The 20,988-nt window shown below is 38.6% G+C and overlaps 1 protein-coding gene across 6 annotated transcripts in view; it reads right to left on the bottom strand.

Moving 5' to 3' along the window:
- tecpr1b (tectonin beta-propeller repeat containing 1b) overlaps nt 1-20,988 on the bottom strand; it is a 34,087-nt gene that overhangs the window by 10,682 nt on the left and 2,417 nt on the right. For 2 of the 6 annotated variants that reach the window (XM_028454543.1, XM_028454542.1), the window contains exons 3-12: nt 19,130-19,362; nt 16,833-17,015; nt 16,529-16,651; nt 13,724-13,846; nt 11,866-12,040; nt 10,584-10,684; nt 10,388-10,489; nt 5,166-5,293; nt 3,525-4,144; nt 2,407-2,522 (exon numbers count right to left, since the gene is read on the bottom strand). In XM_028454543.1, coding sequence (XP_028310344.1) covers nt 2,407-2,522; nt 3,525-4,144; nt 5,166-5,293; nt 10,388-10,489; nt 10,584-10,684; nt 11,866-12,040; nt 13,724-13,846; nt 16,529-16,651; nt 16,833-17,015; nt 19,130-19,354 — 1,896 coding nt within the window. In that variant the 5' untranslated portion in view covers nt 19,355-19,362. Of the gene's footprint in view, nt 1-2,406; nt 2,523-3,524; nt 4,145-5,165; nt 5,294-10,387; nt 10,490-10,583; nt 10,685-11,865; nt 12,041-13,723; nt 13,847-16,528; nt 16,652-16,768; nt 17,016-19,129; nt 19,904-20,988 lie in introns of those variants that run through there. The other 4 variants (XM_028454540.1, XM_028454544.1, XM_028454541.1 and 1 more) reach the window with 3 other exon arrangements.

Genomic DNA, 20,988 nt, shown 5'->3' with positions numbered 1-20,988 from the left:
ATGATTTTCATGAATTCTTACATAAAATAAGTATTTGACATCTACAAACAAGCAAGAATTCTTGTTACTTCTTCTTTAAGAAGCTCTTCTATCCTCCACTTGTTACCTGTATTAATGGCACCTGTTTGAACTCGTTACCTGTATAAAAGACACCTGTCCACACCTTCAAACAGTCAGGCTGCGTCCGAATAGTCCCTCCTATCTCCTTTCCTATTAACTGTTCTTTAAGTGTTTAAGTGGTGGCCATGATAAAAGAGCGATCAAATTTTCTGAGGAAAGGAGGTGTGGCCGTAGGATTATTATGTCACATAGTGGAAGTGCATCTGATTGTCAAAACAAACGTGATCACCTTTTCCTAACTCCTCTCCTAACACCTTTCCTTAACTCTGTGACATCTACCACGGAGTTAAGGAAAAGTGGATAGTAAAGGAGATAGGAGGGACTATTCGGACGCAGCCTCAGACTCCAACCTCTGCCATGGCCAAGACCAGACGAGAGCTGTCTAAGGACACCAGGGACACAAAGAAGATAATGATCTTTATGATAAATATCAATCTGGTTTTAGGTCGATCCACTCCACTGAAACTGCCCTTGTGAAGGTTTCCAGTGACGTGATGATGGCTGCTGATTCTGGTCGCTACACAGTTTTAACTTTATTGGATTTAACATCTGCTTTCGACACCGTAGATCACAACACACTGATCCATCGTCTCAAATCAGAAATGGGGTTTTCCGGTGCTGTACTACAGTGGTTTGCCTCGTATATAAATGGTAGAACTTTTAATGTGGCTTTTAATGATGTAATGTCCAATGTGTCCACCCTGTCATGTGGAGTACCCCAGGGCTCTGTTCTGGGGCCTGTTTTGTTTTTATTGTACCTGATGCCTCTTGGTCGGTTGATCCGTGGTTTTAAAAATGTTTCTTATCATTTTTATGCTGATGATATCCAGTTATACTGCTCTTTTAATGACTCAGAGTTTCACTTTTTACCTGAGTTCTTGGACTGTATCTCATGCATTAAAAACTGGTTTTCATCAAACTACCTCCAGATAAACCCCAACAAAACTGAAACTCTGATCATCGCCCCTGATAAAAAGATCCCACTTATTAAGAACTCTCTCGGTGATTTGGGTTCATCAGTGAAATCCAGCATCAGAAATCTTGGGGTTGTGTTTAACCAATCGATGTCTTTGGAGGGCCACTGTCGTCAACTGACTAAAAATGGTTTTTACCATCTGAGAAATATCTCAAAAGTGAGGCATCTACTGTCCAAACCTGATCTGGAACTCGTCATCCATGCTTTTATTTCGTCCCGCATTGACTACTGTAACTCAGTTTTTACCTGTTTTAATAAGTCGACCCTGTGTAAACTCCAAATGGTTCAAAATGCTGCTGCCAGACTTTTGACCGGTACGTCCAGAACATCACACATTACCCCGATACTTTCCTCCCTGCACTGGCTCCCTGTCAAGTTCCGGATTGAATATAAAATACTGGTTCTAACATTCCGGGCTTTGCATGGCCAGGCTCCTCTATACATTTCAGACATGTTGTGTCCCTACACTTCAGCCTTCGATCCTCAGGTCAGGGTCTACTAAGGTTCCCAAAAACTAAATTTAAAACCAGAGGAGACCTGGCGTTCCAGGCTGCAGCCCCCAGACTCTGGAATGGTCTGCCCCAGTCTCTCCGGGAGATGAACTGCGTGGACACTTTTAAAAAACATTTGAAGACTTCGCTTTTCAAAAAAGCTTTTAGTTAACAAGATTTTATTTTTAATTTTTACTGCCCTTTTATGATGCTACACATGTGATGTAAATGTATGTTTATTGTTTCTGTGTACAGCACTTTGTGATTTTATCTGCGAAAAGCGCTTTATAAATAAATACTTACTTACTTACTTACTTGTTGACCTGCACAAGACTGGGATGAGCTAATCTACAACAGGCAATCAGCTTGGAGAGAAGAGATCAACTGTTGGAACTAATATTAGAAAATGGAAGAAATACAAGATCACTGACAATTTCCCTCGACCTGGGGCTCCATTCAAGATTGTGGGGTACAAATGATCTTGAGTGACCTGAAATTACAGTAGGTGGAGGGAGCCTGTGCATATATTGGGAATTTAGTATCGGACAATATCGGCATATCACATATTGGAAAAAAAGCTAATATCAATCATCTCTAATAAATAATAAGAATCGGCTTCACGTGATTAGTGACTTATTATCAGATTCTCAGAAGAGAAAGCAGGAACCATTCATACCCGTGGAGGTAAGCTACATCTGAAGACACAGAGGAAGCTAGACAGAAGCGTGGCATTCATACATGTCAGTACCTAAAGTGTGTATTCAAACCTCCAACCTAAAGTGGTCAGAAGTAGGTCAGAAAAACAAGAGGAGGTCTCACGTTGCTTCTCTCCAGTGGTTTCCTGCTGATCTCCTCTCTGTGCTCCTGCTGCTGCTGCTGCTCCCTCCAGGATGAGGACTGCACTGGAGTCAGAGACAGGGACGATGTGAGAGGACCTGATGGAGAGGTAGTGTATCAGAGAACCCTCACATTATGGTGCACCACAGTAGGCCTCAACCTCCTTTTATATCAAAGTGGCAACTTTTTGTAACTTAGCTCTCCTATTATCCTCTGAGGTCAATTTGACCCCCAAGCTGTTTGTGTGTGTGTGTGTGTGTGTGTGTGTGTGTGTGTGTGTGTGTGTTGAGGTAATCCCACAAGGACATTGGTCGTTCATGCAAACTAAGGGTGGAGCAAACATAAAAGCTTGCATTGGCAGCCCTTTATCCAAATCATTCCTCATTGTGCTCTGTGTGTACATATATATATATATATATATATATATATATATATATATATATATATATATATATATATATATATTTATATATATAGCAATCTGCTCTCTCTCTCTTGAAAATGTCCTCTAGGAAAAGGTTTACAGTCAATGAGGTTTTGGAACAGCTCTTTCACAGTGAAAGTGACGTAGAGGAGGATGTGTCTGAGACAGAGGATTGTGTTGAGGGGGACCCTGATTTTCTCATCTAAAATAGTAAATAAATATATTATTTATGAGAGCAAAGGGGGGTCACCAACATCAATCAATACGGTTCATTCTGTTCGAGTCGTGAATGTGCAGCCCAAATTAGAAAAGATTCGGTGGGAAGATTTTCAAGATAAACTAACTCCAAAACTGAAAGTTTGACCTGATGGTGGCGCTGCAGGAAAGGTCATATCATCACCACAACCAATAGGGTTCAGAGTCTTGTGGTCATTAATGTTGTCAGTAAATTTGAGGAGGTTTGGATGAAAACTATTCAAGATAAATTAATTCTAATTAAAAAGTTTGTCCTGATGGTGGCGCTAGAGAACAGGCCATTTCATTATTATGGCATTATTTATGTATTCAAGAACTAAACAAGGTCCCTGACACCAAAGGAGGCAAATATTCCTGGGGTCAGATTGATCTTAAGGGTAAAATATGTTAGTAACAGGATAATAGGAGGGTTAAGTTGTACCTGCGGGGCTAAGCCAGCTGATTTGTGAGCTCACGTCCACTTCACAGCCTCCCCCAGAGATCCAGGTCCACACTGGCCCGTCTTCCTCCACCACACCCTGAGAGCTGTCTAGAGTCCCCAGAGAATAAGTAGCTGCTGTGCTGCTGTCAGCCAATAAAGAGGCGGTGGCCTGCCCACTACGAGCTGCCTCCATCCCCTCAAGGTCCACGTTCATCCAGGGGACGTCCTGTCCCACAGGGTCGGCCGAGGTCGGGAGTATGGGGGGAGAAGATAGAGCTTCAACAAACTCTTCCTCTGGCTTGTCCTGGATCACAGGCTGTGGGGTGGCACCTCTGTCCCGGTCTGAGACCAGGCTATTGATGAAGCTGTCGCTGGCTGGGATGAAGGGCCTGGGAGCGTCTCGTTGTGAGACTGAGGGGTCTGCATCCTGGGGGTGTGTGGGTGTGTCGGCTCCACCTAAGGGGACCACAGAGGGAGTCTGTGCCTGTAGGACCGGGGGGACGATGGTGATGGTGCTGCTTTGAAGCTCAGGAGGAGCCGACTCTGAGTCTGAGTCAGTGCAGCTGAGGACGGAGGCCTGGGAGGCTTCAGTCAGCTGACCTCTGACCTCACAGTCACCCCTGGTACACAACAAACACACAAACAAGTGCATACACATCACAACCATGGGTGATATGCTAATAAGAAAGACAAACTCTGAACTTTCCTGCACAGCCAAGACAGTGGAGACTTCTGTCCCATTAGGATACATGAATACATCTCTACATCTGCATGATGCAACTTTAGCACTCAGACCTCTTTAGCAGAAAGGAAACCATTTTTTTAAAAATTATTATTATTACTATTATTATTTTTTCCAATACATTTTATGCAATCTCATACATATCAAATATTCCTACACCCACACACATCAAAAAAAATATATACAACATTTGATGTTAATAAATGAAATAAATTATATCTTGAGAAAATATAGTTATACAAATAAATATATAAACTATGTTTAAGTAGACCCACACATACTGTACTTATCAACATACATACACACACACACATACATATCTCATATCTGATTAGCATGTCTGAAAAGGGGTAGGAAGAAGTAAACTAATCATATCCTTCCCCTTCTCCAATATTTATATATATTATATATTATAAATGGACTTGATTTTATATAGTGCTTTATCACCACACTGAAGCAGTCTCAAAGCGCTTTACATATCAGCTCATTCACCCAATCACTCTCACATTCACACACCAGTGGGACAGGACTGCCATGCAAGGCACTAGTCGACCACTGGGAGCAACTTAGGGTTCAGTGTCTTGCCCAAGGACACTTCGACACATAGTCAGGTACTGGGATCGAACCTCCAACCTCTCGATCAGAAGACGACCCACTACCACCTGAGCCACGGTCGCCCTATAATTGCCTTTCTGTATTAAAATAGTATTAAATATGTAAATAGTAAAAATGTTATCTAATATATATACATATACTGTATACACGTATATATATATATAAAATATTCACACATATACATACTTATCATATATATACACACACACACATATATACTGTATATATACATATATATAAACACAAAAAAAACCTTTACGAAGGAACACTACCCTGCTACTGACCTAGAATGAGGAACTTCTTTACGGTTGCCCCATTGGGCAGAAACAGGGATCCAGCCGTTCCCACTGGGTTCACTGGGGGTCACTCCCATCCTAAAATACAGGCCTCGGTCTTCACCCACAGCCCAAACCTTACAGGACACCAGAGAGCAAACATTTCAGTTCAGTTCAGACCAACAAGGCAACCATGTGAACTCAAACAGAAGCAAGTGATTCCCAATATCCATAAATATTACAGTCATTTACAAAACATTACAGTCAGGAAATCACTGCACAAAATAAACTCAAAAATAAAGTTTGTCAGTAATGCCAGTGTTGGGGTAAATCACATTTTTCATCTTCAATTATTCAAGTTCAATTACAGCTCAATTATTGTTACGTTGACCGGTAGAGATGTAACGATTAATCGTAAGGCAGTTAAAAATCGATTCATAGGTATCACGGTTGATATCGATTTTCTGAAAATTGAATCGCAGTACTTTTTTTAACCACAAGTGTAGGCGGCGGGCGGAATCTGCTAATACTTTCTTTCTGGCTGCCTTCTACTCTTAAATATGTTAATAAATGATTCATTACCCCTTTAGCACCGAAAGAATATCTGTAATATTACTTGAATATCTGTAAAAGTCACGTTTTTCTATTAGCTCTGTCTGCTAGCATAGCTTCTCTTCTTCACTGCAAGATATCTGCATGCCAACCGACCACTGTGTTACCAGCACCCTCTGCTGGTCCAAACAAATATGACGTAAATCAGTGTAATCACGGTTTTTTTTTTTGTTTAAGTCCAATTGTTAAGGCACAAAATACATTTTCAGTTGCACTTTTAAAAGAAAAAGAACTATTATGCAGTTTTGCATTGTTTATTATAGAACCAGAATTTAAATTAATAGGCTTCATTTTCATTTGTATTATTCCTTTATTTATTTCATTCAAGATTTATTTTTAGTTAAATTGCATTGTTTTGAATAGTTTATCAAGGAATTATTTTGACAATGAAAAATAAAAGGAAAATAGTCCAGCATTTTCTAGTTTTTTTTCCCAAAAAAAATTTTTGTCTACAGTCCCATTTTGTAAAATAAATCATGAGAGAATCGTATCGTGAACCCAGTATCGTGAATCGAATCGTATCGGGAGTTGAGTGAATCGTTACATCCCTATTGACGGCGACATTACATTTTCAATTACTACAGTTCAATTACATTAAATCACAATTACTGAACCTTTAATAAATAACCCCATAAAACTTTAGTTTTCTGTTACCATTTCCTATGATAATGAGCCAGTTTTGACCCATGTCTTAAATTAGCTGTAAAATATTATCTATCATCTAATTTGGTTTCTCAAATCTTGGTTACCTTCTTTGGCTTCTTTACCCATAAAATATTGGTATTAATATTTTCAATGTGGTGTGTCAGCATTGGTGCTGTCAGTATACCTCTTGATGTTAAAATGTTCATTAATAGAACTGACAGGTAAACTTGATATGAAACATATTTTAATAATTATTAACTATGCATATGTAAGCCATAGAACTGTATCATGGTTCCCCAGTTTTGTGTTTAATTAAATTGTAAATGACAGTTTTTATATCCCAATTACAATTATCTGAACTAAATTACAATTCAATTACAACTGTAACATTTTTTTCAATTACTTAAAATTTTATAATTATGTAATAATTTAATTAATTACCAATTGCATGACTACATTTAGAATTCAACCCCAACCCTGCATAATGCTAATAAAGTCATGATTAAATGCTTATTTTGTCTTCGTAGACACTGTCAAAGCACAGTGGACTGTGACTTTATAAGGGCGTATATTGTAAGCGTGCTTCCTGCCACCTCAGACACATGTCACGCCAGCAACTGCAACTCTGAAATGTGAAATAGATATGATATGGATATGATGACGACGGCTTTGGGGAGTTTCTAATTAGAGAGACTCCCTTATGGCAGCCACAGGCCCAGGCAGGCTAGGACACAGTCTGGGGATATATAAGGATGGGCCGGAGGTGCTGCTGCTGCTGCTCTGCTGTGTGTGTGTGTGTGTGTGTGTGTGTGTGTGTGTGTGGAGGGGGGAGAGCGTGCAAGAAGAGGGTTTGCAAAGCAAGCAAAGTCCTCAGCAGTGAGACACAGAGTGAAGAGTTTCTTAATTCACCCCCAGCAGCAGCAGCACAGATCTGGCTCACCATGAAACCAGATCCCAGAGGCAGGTGGAGGGAGGGAGGGGGGAGAGGGGGGACAGGGGGGGGGGGGTTAATGGCATCAGACAAGACAGAAGTCTGAAGTACAAAGCAGGAGAGGAGAAAAAACTAGCCACGCTGACATATAATTAAAGCGGTTAAAATATAATAAGATAAAGCTTATTTAACCAAAGTGTCAGATCATTTAAAGAGTAACTAAACACCAAACCCACTTTTTTCTGCTGAATACATCTATAAACGCAACACTTTTGCTCCCATGTTTCATGAGCTGAACTCAAAGATCTTAAACATGTTCTATAAACACAAAAGACCTATTTCTCACAAATATTGTTCACAAATGTGTCTAAATCTGTGTTAGTGGGGGGTCAGAAAACCAGTCAATATGTGGTGTGACCACCATTTGCCTCACACAGTACAACACATCTCCTTCACATAGAGTTGATCAGGTTGTTGATTGTGGCCTGTGGAATGTTGGTCCTCTCCTCTTCAATAACTGTGAAGTTGCTGGATATTGGCAGGAACCGGAACACGTTGTGGTGTACGCTGATCCAGAGCATCCCAATCATGCTCAATGGGTGACATGTTCAGTGTGTATGCTGGCCATTCAACAACTGGGATGTTTTCAGCTTCCAGGAATTGTGAACAGATCCTTGCAACATGGGGTTGTGCATTATCATGCTGCAACATGAGGTGATGGTCGTGGATGAATGGCACAACAATGGGCCTCAGGATCTTGTCACGGTATCTCTGTTCATTTAAAATGCCATCAATAAAATGCACCCGTGTTCATTGTCCATAACATACACCCATACCATCACCCCACTGCCACCATGGGCCACTCCATCCACAATGTTGACATCAGCAAACCGCTCACCCACACACACTGTCTGCCATCTGCCCTGAACAGTGAAAACCAGGATTTATCCATGAAGAGAACATCTCTCCAACATGCCAGACACCTTCCAATGGGAGCATTTGTCCACTCAAGTCGGATACGACGACAAACCAAGTTCCAATGCAGAACTCCTTGCTTCAGCTGTGATGTTTTTGACTCTGTGTTTCCATAAAGAGCAGATTCTGTTCTAATCCGAGGGTTCATCAAGCTATGTGTGTATGTATACACATCATGTGTGTATTCCCGTCTGTCTCTGCGTGTGTGTGTGTGTGTGTGTGGTGGTTTGTCCCTGAGTGGTGTCTGTAGGGCTGTGTGTGAGCTTCACATCGTGATTGTGTGTCTGTGATCGTGTTGACACATCTTAGCTGTGAACTTGCTGCGCAGCACTGATCGGCTGTCTGACTGGGCGTGTCTTACTGCGTTAGCAGTAACGCCCATGATCAAAACATTTTTTTAATTCCCCCCCTAGTGGCAGGTCAGCAGAAAGCAGGAGTTTAGTTACTCTTTAAAATTGGTATTTTCCAATCAGATTCAAGCCTGTTGTTAAACAGGAACTCAGGCTCATTTAAAGGCAATTTTATATGAATCAGTTTCTGCCACCATGGAGGTTGAACAGTTCTTATTTTTAATTGTTGTGGTGGCAAAATTGATTAATTATGTATACTCATATTTGCTTTTTGATCTCATTCAACTTAATACCCCAATTTGTAACTTTCCACTCCTGTCTGATGTCTTTTCCTCTTCCTGCAAAGTCAGTGGACCCATACTCCCATGATACAGCTTCTCTAAAGGAATGTCAGTTGGCCTCAGTTTAATCTCCAAGGCCAGAGCACGTCCAAACCCACCCCGACATCGGAGGTGTCACCTTTGGCAGACTGACCTTCCCCCCCTGGTCTCTTCTTTGTTGTCTGTGGAAGGGGGGAGGTGGGACAGTGGGGTATAAATGTGTGTGAAAGGAACTTTTGGGCCCTTCTTCGCGTCCCTCCTCTGGCCAGAGGAGACCACTTCTTTGTCTATCCCGCTTTGTACCTTTTTATTTAGTTTAGATGAAATCATTTTTTTATTACTTCATCATCTCTCCTGTCTGGTCTTCATCATTTATCACCGCAGAGTGTGTTTTCAAGTCAAAGACGAGGTAACCGTAAATTTCACCGTAACATTGTACAGTAGGTTTCTATTAGCCATCGCTTACTCTGTCATTTCTCTTCCCATGGCTTCAGTGTCTCAAAGAAAAGTCCTGCATGTTTTAGATGTGCCCTCCATGATTGTGTCATCATGCAGCTCTAAGGAAATCGTACTAAGCTACTCTTTACCATCTAGTGTGGTGGACCAAGGTTACATACTGTATATACTAAATATGGGCTCTCCAGGACCGCACTTGGGGATCCGCTTTAGATCATTGAATCAATGAAGGATTTTGTTTCTCATCCAAATCCAACTGTACTCTTATTATTATTATTATTATTATTTTGCATTCAACTTCAGTTTCACTTCAGAAAAATAAGTGTTAAATCAAAATTTGAGAACCAGAAAAAGGACAAAAAATACAACTTTAGGCTAAAAGTCATGGGCAATATATTGAGATTCAAGATATATAGAGATTTCTATTTTGGCGATATAGACAGTTACAAAAATAAATATATATATAGATATATTTATTTTTTAATTTTATTTTATAGCCCTTTTTGTATTGAAATACTTGTTTTAGTAGTTGCTGCTTTCATAGATTTCTGAGTGCATCCTAACCCAGACCTTCCCCTAAATAAGCCAAACTACAGAACTCACTCACACGTGCTGCACTTTAGAGGAGAAAAAGCCAAAAGTGGCACCTTATTGTGTGGCTGTTTATTAATAAATGTGCCTGTGTGGCATTGTTCATCAGAAAATTTAACACAGAATTGTCTTTCTGCTCAGACTTTGTTGTTAAAAATATCGAGTTTTATATCGTATATCGACATTTCAAGAAAAAATATTGAGGTTTTGGTCCATATCACCCAGCCCTAATGGAAAGTAGTCTTTTATACTACTGTCATCCACTTTATCAATTATTCATACACCCAGAGTTAACTGGGATGGATGGATGGATGGATAAAGGAACTTATAATAATCTATAATGTGTTTAACCTGGTCATTGAGTCCAACGTCCACCATCATCATTTCTCCTCCAATGCTGATCCATCCAGAACCACAGGGGTTATGAGAGTTTACACCACGTCGGAACCACACCTGGACACACACACACACACACAACTTTTATACTCTATGGGAACTACAGTGATTCCCAGCATGAGATGTTTATTAATGAGCATGAAAGGTCTACCTTGTAGTCCTTGGTGACCACCCACACCACACTGACACCTACAGCCACATGAAGCACCTCCACCTCCTTTGACGGTGATTCCACCTCCATCCATGACGTGCCTGACCACACACAGTGAAACATACAAAAAACGTTTATTGTCCTGTACCCTGACTCCCTCCTCCCTGCTCCCTTCCACTTCACCTAGGTGTGACACTCTTTTTATAACCTCCTGTAATATGTTTCTTACCCTTCCTTAGGGAGGGCTGGTGATGGTCACAATCATGCAATAAAATAAATTAATTTATTTAATTGCACTATGTATAGTATTGACCTTCGACAACATGTGCAGGCAAAGTTAAAAAAAAAAGACAGTGAAACCAGTCCTCTTTAACATTTTACTGTATGTCTTCACTCTCTCTCTCTCTTTTATTATGTAAATGAAACAAAGGACGTGTTTGTGTTGTGGTTTTATTTACTTTTTTGCTATTTTTGTAGTCGTCTTGTGTATTTCATTGTCATTTTGTAAATGTTTTTGTGTATTTTAGTCATCTTGTACAACTTTTGGTTAATTTGTGTATTTCATTGTCATTTTGTACATTTTTCTGTTGTTTTTGTGTATTTTAGTCGTCTTGTGCTATGTTAGGATAATTTTGTGTATTTCATTGTCATTTTATACATTTTTCTGTTATTTTTGTATATTTTTGTCATCTTGTGCATTTTTTTTATTTTGCGTATTTTTTTTTCTATTTGTTTTTATATTATAAATGTTTACGTTATTTTGTGTATTTTTACTCATCTTGTCTGTTTTTTTTTTTTGGTTAACATTTTGTATTTCTGTTGTCACAACTTGTAGTTATGTATATGTTTCTGTTATTTTTGTCTATATTTCTGTCATTTTACATTTTATTTTTAGTCATTTTTTATGTTTACTTTGGGAGCTGCACAAAATTTGACCAAAATTTGGCATTTTTACAACTGCATAACATAGTGTTGTTTTTTTATTATACAACATACTTTTTGGAGAACATCTCTGTGCATTTCACAGATGGATTACTTTAATATTTTTCAGGTGTAATATTTACTTTGAATATAACAGTGAAAAATAATTATTTCCAAAAATAAAACAACACTGACCCTTAAATTGAGAATAACTTTTAGTGCCTATTTATTATTAATCTCACACAATGACTTCTTTAACCACAGGCTGATGTTGTTACAGAGATGATAAATATTATATAAGCAGAAATAACTGACAAAGTTCAGTGTTTAGAGGAGTAAAATATGTTTTATGAATTCTAACCAGTAGGGCTGTCCAGGCTGAGACCAGTACGGACCAAAAGGTTTCCATCCCACAATAAAGTCCAGAGCAGATCTCCAGGTCCAGCAGATAACTGGGCCACCTCCTTAGGGGCCTCCACCTCCTCCCAGGAGACGCCCTCTGGCACCCGGGGGTGGATGCCTTCCCTGAACCACACCTGTTGGGAAAATAAAAACATTTACAGCAAACATCTGGCACTTCATCACTGCTCCTGTACACAATAACTGACAGTCAGAGGTGAAAGTACTCTCTTTACTGGAATTGAGTTGCTTTTATGGGTTCTTGTACTTTTCTGAGTATATTTCTAAATCAGTGATTTCACTTGTACTTAACTTTTTAAAAGAAGTAAAGTAGTTTGTTACATTTCTACACCCAACCGTTAGTGAGTCTATTATTATTATTTTGTTTGAAAATGATCAACAGACATTGTGAAACAACGAAAAAAAATGAAATTACCAGACAACTATCAAATGCATCACATTATAGCCGACCAATCAGATTAAACATAATGCACCGCACCAAAACAGCATTGAATGCTGGTTATTTTCTCAGTTTTAGAGTTCATAAATGTAGCTATACTTAGAGTCTGATCTTTTTTGTTATTATTTTGAATTGAATTCATTGGTGTTATTATATTTAAAAGATAATTCTACATTTTGACAAACCTTTTATTTTACACAGATGCCTTTGTAGAAAATAAATTAACTTTCAATCGTGTAAGATTGTGTCTCTTCCTTTTTAAGTTCATACATGAGATGTTTCCTGTATGCAAGGAAACCATGGCAACGATTTCTTACCAAATATATGTTTCGGTCATGATTGTAATTAAATTGTAATTGAGTTTAGATAATTGACATTGTAATTGTAATTGCCATGAAAATTCAATGAAAATAGTCAATTATAATTCAATGCAAAACTAGGGAGTCATGTTACAGTTCTACACATATGTGGTTAACAGTTATTAAATTATGTTTCATATCAAGCTTTCCCACATTTTACCATAAAAAAATGTAATCTAGGGGTATACTGACACAAAAAATGCTCAGACACCCACACCTAATACAATAAAACCTATATTTTCATTGATTAGGAAGCCGAACAAGGAAACCAATAGATAGGAAATAAATGAGATGATAGATATATGTTTTTAGTGTATTTTACAGCTGATATAGGACCAGTTATCATAAGAGATGCTAACAGAAAGCTAACACAAGAGGTTAACTTTTATTAGGTTATTTATTTCAGGCTTAGTAATTGTAAGTAATTGACTTTCTGAGGGTAAAAAATAATCAAAATTTAATTGGAATTGGAAAAAATGCTGGTCACTGTAATCGTAAATGAATTGTAATTGAACATGGGTAATTTAAACGTAATTGTAACTGAAAAATGTAATTGACCCCAACCCTGTTGGGTACATTAAATTAAAAAAAAAAAAAAAAAAAAAGAAAAAAAATGGTTGATGATCACAGGTATAAATTAGCACATGACAGAATGAAACTTTATTTAAACAATATGATTAGTGTGTGTAATTGTTTGATTTTATTCTTGCATTACAGTGCATTGGGTCAGCTTCAAAACTAAACTTTAACTTAATGTTTACCAGGTTATAATGCTGCCCTCTTGTGGCCTAAAATAAACACAACATGGCATTATCTTTGTTAGTCATATTCCAGTATTATTCTTTTATGTAAACATGTCAATTTCATTAAAAAAGAAGCTGTGATATTATAAATTATGGGAATAATCCACAAATATAAGAAGAAGAGTGAAGTTTAAACATATGCTCATCTTTTCTATATCTATATCTATATCTAAGCACTGTCGGATCCAGCCTACTAACCTGTCCTTGCTGAGACACACCCCACAGATATGGATACCGTCCAGACTGGTCACTCATCTCCCACCCACCACAGCTGATGTCACAGAGCGGCAGAGGAGGCTTTCTGGGATTGTTCAAAGGGATCTGTGGGAGGGATTTTCAACATTTTTCAACCTTCATTGTAAGTTATTCCTTTGAGAGAAAACAACTGGAAGAAGATACTTGTGTCCAACCTGTCATGTGGAGTAGCCCAGGGCTCTGTCGTGGGGCCTGTTCTGTTTTTATTTTACCTGATGCCTCTTGGTCAGTTGATCATGGTTTTAAAAATGTGTCTTATCATTTTATACTGATGATAATGACTAAGTTTCACTTTTTATCTGAGTTCTTACATTGTATATCTTGTATCAAAAACCAGTTGTCATCAAATTATCTCCAGATAAATTCAAACAAAACAGAAACTCTGATTATCGCTCCTGATAAAAAGATTCCTCTGATTAAAAACTCCCTTGGTGATCTGGGCTCATCTGTTAAAACCAGCCTCAGAAACCTTGGGGTTGTTTTTGATCAGTTAAAGTTTCTGGAGGGTCACTATCATCAATTGACTAAAAACTGTTTTTACCACCTCAGAAATATCTCTAAAGTGAGGCATCTGTTATCAAAATCAGATCTCGAACTGGTCATACACGTTTATATAATCACGCATTCACTATTTTAATTATCTTTTCACTTGTTTTAATAAGTCGACCCTAAACAGACTCCAGATCATACAGAACGCTGCTGCCACACTTTTAACTGGTGCTTCCAGAACATCCCACATCACCCCCATTCTTTCAACTCTGCACTGGCTTCCAGTCAGGTTTTGCATCGAGTATACAATCTTAGTTCTGACTTTCCGAGCGTTTCATGGTCAGGCCCCTCAATATATCTCAGACTTGTTGTGCCTCTACACATCAGGGCGAAGCCTTCAGTCCTCAGACCAGGGTCTCCTAAATATCCCAAAAACTAAATTTAAAACCCGAGGAAACCTGGCATTCCAGGCTGTGGCCCCCAGACTCTCTCAGGGAGCTCAACTGTGGGGTCACTTTTAAGAAACTGTTGAAGACTTGAAAGCTTTTAGTTAACTGGATTTTAAATTTTACTGTCCTTTAATGATGCTGCTCCTATGATGTAAATACACCCATGTTTTATTATTCTATTATGATGCTGCTCCTGTTCTTTTAATTTCTCCTCTGTTCTGTACGACACTTTGTGATTTTATCTGAAAAAAGCACTTTATAAATAAATTACTTACTGACTTACACTATAGATCACAACGTGGGATCAAACTGAACATTTAAGTTGAAAGAAAGCCTGAGGAAGTTACAACATAGAACATATATATATAGTTACAGGCCTGCAATAATAAACACAAGTGTTGATAAAATTGGATCAGTAACACTTTGGAAACTTTCAGCTTCACTGATTGTATTTAATGAAAACAGACACACTTTGATAAGTTCAGTAAATCAGGGGTCGCGAGACACTGGGAGGGGGGTCACCAAATGCCTTCAGAGAAACGAAGAATATCTTTTTAACAATTTGAGCCCATTTTTCTTATTTTTACAAGTTTTCAGAAACCACAACAAACTTGCCATATTTTTTCTCCTTTTAATACATTTTTGCTACATTACTCCCATTTCTACCACTTCTCTATCAAGTTTCAATACCTTTTCTGCAATTTTTTTCTACTTTTAAGACATTTTCAGCACTTTAATAAACCCTTTCCACCACTTTTCACACCTAATATTGCTATGCTGACCCATTATTATCACTTTTAACCTCTTTTCATCATATTTCATGCTTATTTTTTTGCCAATTTAACCACATTCACCATTTGTCAGACCCATTATTTGCCAATTTAAAGTAATTGTTCCAATATGGACACTTTGAACCCTGTTATGGCAATTATTATATTAATCATTATATCATCAAATGTGTGTTCATGTGTACAATTTGTCATGTGTTAATACACGATGACTGCATTACTCTTTGTACTTTTGAACAGCTGAGTCATGTTAGCAGACAGATAAGACACCAGCCTGACCTTCAAGGCCAATGACGGGCTCACATGCAGACACACACACACACACACACAGCAACTGACGCATACAAACTATCAAAGACAGATATCAGTGGCGCCAGCCTTCCTTAATACATCCACCTCTTCATCATTCTCCAACGCCTCCACTGTTGGGGCATCTGACCCCCTCCTTTCCTCTCATCAGGGTGGAACTTTTCTCTATCTGTATAAAGTTTATGCTGTGGAACTTTCCCAGTTAGTTGCTGGCTGCTTGCCCTTCCTACAAGATGGAAGTTTTTTTGTACTCTTTTCCATTTAGTTTATAATAAATACTTTTTTATAAAATCATCATGCTTTGACTGGACTCCATCATTCAACCAGAGCGCAAATCATGTCTCATGAGGGCAACCGCAAATTTGCCGTGACAACCCTTTTTACACTTTTTCTGTCTGTTTTTGCCCAAATAATAATAAACTTCCTGGATAACAGTTGATATTATTCAGATGAATAAATAAATGTGTTATCACAGATTCATAAAACAATGGACCATCATTTTGCTGACTTTATGGATGGACCCCAAATATCTCTCCCCTTTATTCCCCCTTATAGATGGCCCTGTCTCCACATGACTGTTCTACAATGTTCATGTCTGTGTTCAACCACCTTTAGCTACAGTAGGGGTCCCCAGTCTGTGGGACCTTTTTTTTGGAGGTCACAGGATGAATAGGTTGAGAACCACTGCAATAAATAACCAACACACTACAAACCTTTGCCCAGCTGCCCTGTGCTGTGTATCTTCTGTAGCGGATCCACCGTCTCCGACGAACACACGAGTTCCACTTTTTGTCTGGAGAGAAGTTGGCTGGAAAATCCACTGCGTACTCCCAGCCCTAAAAAACAGAGGAATAGAAACTATATTTCATTTGCACAAAACAGGAAGTAGATGTATTCATACTGATCCATTTATGTTTGGTGTTTCTTTTCTCCCCACATCAGGCAATGCTCACCAACAAATCTTTTAACTCTATTCTTGATGTGTTATGTGTGCATGAGAACTTGATCATGTCCCACCCCAGTCTGACTCGGTTCTCCTCCACAGCTCTGGTCCACGAACCAGTCCCCCTCCCATTCCCAGCTGCGTGAGGGCAACTGGAAGCTGTGGAGCGGCTGAGGATTCATTCCAGTCACGTCACTCCACGGCCAACGATCGGTGGGCAGCAGCGTGTCAGTGAAGCCGTCCACTGGGTTCCACCTCTGAGAGGAAACAACAGCAATGATTAACCCGCCTATTAACCCTCAATTATTACTAACACGTTTGATCCTTGGGGTCAATCTGACCCCAGGGATATTTGCTTCCAGAAAATGATTTGCATAAAATTGTTGACCAAGTGTTTGTGTCAGGGACTTTGTTACTTTCAGAAACGAAGTATGTTGGTCAGTTTGTTTGTTTGTGTATACCTGATGAAATTTTTTAGGAAATGTTTATAATGGGACAATGAACAGCTGATTCAATTTTGGTGATGTTCTGGCAACCAAAAGAAAATATATAGATATACATATCCCATTTTCCCATCCACACTCATGTTAAACTTTGTTTTAGAACACTGATTGTCATCAACAGTAATGCCATGAGTGTTCCAATTAGAATTTTCTAACTGATGATGTCGTCAACAGTGATGCCATCAGTGTTCCAAGGATGTTCAAACGGATGTCATCATCAGTGTTCTATGCTATGCTAATGCTAAGCTAATGTAATGTCTGTACATGACAACTTGAAAAGTTATGAATGGATTTTGATGAAATTTTCAGGAAATGTTGATAATGGGTCAAGGAACACATCATTAATTTTGGTGATGTTATGGCTACCAAAAGAAAAAGAAAAAAAAAAAAATATATATATATATAGCCCATTCATTTTGCCATCCACATTTTGGAATTCTGACATCATCACTGTTGATTCTACCATTGTCTCCATGGAGACAGGTTGATTTCATTCAAATTTGATGGACTGATGTCGGATCATGACCTCTATCAAAATATCGAGTTAAATACATGCAAAATTGGTTATTTTCGAAAGTCTAAGCTAAACGACCGCAAGTTCATTTATTTGTTGAATACATGAATAAGCCCTCGATAATGAAACCTTGACCTGTTCTCTAGCGCCACCATCAGGACAAACTTTTAAATTAGAAAAAATTTATCTTAAATAGTTTTAAACCAAATCTTCTCAAATTTACTGACAACATTAATGACCACTGGAGTATGAACCCTATTGGTTGTGATGATGATATGACCATTCCTGCAGCGCCACTATCAGGTCAAACTTTCAGTTTTAGAGGGCTATAGTAACTTGAAAATCTTTCATCCACAGATTTTCTAATTTGGGGTGCATAATTCAGTTGAGAATGCCTAAAAATCAGGGTCGCCCTCAACAGAATCCTCTGTTTCAGACACATTCTCTTCTACGTCTTATTTACTGTGAAAGAGCTGTTCTAAAACCTCATTGACAGTAAACCTTTTCCTAGAGCAGGGGTTCTCAACCTAGGGGTCACAAGACACTGGGTTGGGGTCACCAAATTCTTTCAAGAAACTAGAAATATTTTTTGAACAATTTGAGCCCATTTTTGCTTATTTTTTTACTTTTTTTCTGCAACTACACCAAATTTGCAATATTTTAACCTATTCTCATCACTTTTTCTTGCCAGATTTTTGCACCTTTTAATGCATTTTTGCTACATTACTCCCATTTCTGAGACTTCATCAAATTTCAATACCAATCCTGCACATTTTTTCCACTTTCACCACTTTTCATGCTTATTTTTGCCAATTTAACCACATTCACAATTTGCCATGCCCATTATTTGCTAGTTTATATAAATTGCTCCAATTTTGACACTTTGAACCCATTTTAACAGTCCATTTTTGGCCACTCTAATTTGCAACTTTTAACAAATTTCTGTGGTTTTTAAAATCCCTTTTGACCAACTTTTCCACAATTTTTGGTCACTTTTAACCCATTTTATTCCTGATTAAGACAATCATCTAAATCTTTAAGATGACTATATACCATGGCGCAAATAATCCTAAACGTCCTGGATAACAATGGATATTATTCAGATCAATGAATAAATGTGGTTATCACAGCTTCATATAAGTATATAATATGCATTCAGCACATTGAAAAAATATAATCATGATAATTTTATGCTTAATCAATTCTACCCATCAAATTAGGAAAAGTCATGGAATATGAAGCAAAATTTTATAGTCAGCTTTTATTTTTTGAATGATGAATTATGAATGGGGTCAAATTGACCCCAAGGATAATAGGAGGGTTCCCACAGTGAGCACAGAAACTTGGGGCCCACCTGGTTCTCGTAGGTCTCCTCCCGGTAGCGTATGGAGGTCTCGCTGGGGATTATGTTGAGGTAAACGTTGTGGTCGCAGCCGATGCCCCAGCAGCGACCCTTCCCTGCAGTGACACGCTTCAGCTCCAGCAGCATGTCACCTGCTCTCTCCCAACACTGACCAGCTGTGGACAGGCTGTACACTCTGCCGTAGACATCCACGGCCCACAGCTGAGTGATAGCCATGGTGGAGCCTGGACATGGAAAGGCTGCATCTCTAAGTCTCATTATTAACTGCTGTGATTACCACCCTTTTTTTTCTCTTGGACCCCCAACCTGTTTTTTATATCATAACATCATGTGAACCACATTGTTTTGTCACTAGGCTTGTCTCAATCTTCGGAAACACTAAATCAGGATTTAAGCCTTTTACTCTTTAAAAATAAAAAATCCACTCAATGTGTTACATTAATAAATGGTTCCCCATAATTCATACCATAGGGCCAGTGGTTCCCAAACTGTACCCTTTCAGACATTTAACCTGAAGCCATATGTGCCCCCTACTCCTGCACACTTAAAAACATAATAATGTCAGATACAATGCAGCCCTACAGTGAAGTTTGTCTCATAACATAATTAAAAAATAATCATTATCTCTGAGCACACAAGAAAACATACACTTATTCAGAATTATCACTTGTTTGCTTGTTTAATTAATTATTGGTCGTGGCCAATTGGCCTATTGATACGGAAACGTATGAAGAGACTGCCAGTCTGTTAACCCTATCCGTATCCTTATCCCTAACCCTAACCCAGGAAATACCCTAAAATGTTAATGTATATGTATTTTTCATCCTTTACATTTATCATTATTATTGTTGCTGGCTTGTTTCTTTGTTTTTTGTTTCGTGTACCGGCTACCAATTCAAATTCCTTGTACTGTCCTAAAAACTGTACTTGGCCAATAAAACATTTCTGATTTAAAGGTGGAATTTGCCGTGGTAAATATGTTAAAATGAAAAAAATATACAGTGGGGAAAAAAAAGTATTTCGTCAGCCACCAATTGTGCACGTTCTCCCACTTAAAAAGATGAGAAAGGCCTGTAATTTTCATCATAGGTATACCTCAAATATGAGAGACAAAATGAGATATGGGATTTTTAATAAATTAATTTGCAAATTATGGTGGAAATTAAGTATTTGGTCAATAACAAAATTTCATCTCAATACTTTTTAATGTACCCTTTGTTGGCAATGGCAGAGGTCAAACGTTTTCTGTAAGTGTTCACACACTGTTGCTGGTATTTTGGTCCATTCCTCCATGTAGATCTCCTTTAGAGCAGACTTTTAACTCCCTCCAAAGATTTTCTATGGGGTTGAGATCTGGAGACTGGCTAGGCCACTCCAGGACCTTGAAATGCTTCTTACAAAGCCACTCCTTCATTGCCCGGTGCTGAAAGACCCAGCCACGTTTCATTTTCAATACCCTTGCTGATGGAAGGAGGTTTTCACTCAAAATCTCACGATACCCCATTCATTCTTTCCTTTACATGGATCAGTCGTCCTGGTCCCTTTGCAGAGAAACAGCCCCAAAGCATGATGTTACCACCCCCATGCTTTACAGTAGGTATGGTGTTCTTTCTCCTCCATACACAACGAGTTGAGTTTTCACCAAAAAGTTCTATTTTGGTTTCATCTGACCATATGACATTCGCCCAATCCTGGCACTGCAGGGTTTGAGTCCCTGGCGGCGTAGTGTGTGACTGATGGTAACCTTTGTTACTTTGGTCCCAGCTCTCTGCAGGTCATTCACTAGGTCCCCCCGTGTGGTTCTGAGATTTTGCTCACCGTTCTTATGATCATTTTGACCCCACGGGGTG

Source organism: Gouania willdenowi, chromosome 8 (assembly GCF_900634775.1).
Source record: "Gouania willdenowi chromosome 8, fGouWil2.1, whole genome shotgun sequence".
Lineage (NCBI taxonomy): Eukaryota > Metazoa > Chordata > Actinopteri > Blenniiformes > Gobiesocidae > Gouania > Gouania willdenowi.
Note: the sequence above shows the minus strand (reverse complement) of the source record. Positions and strands in the feature narration are given on the sequence as shown.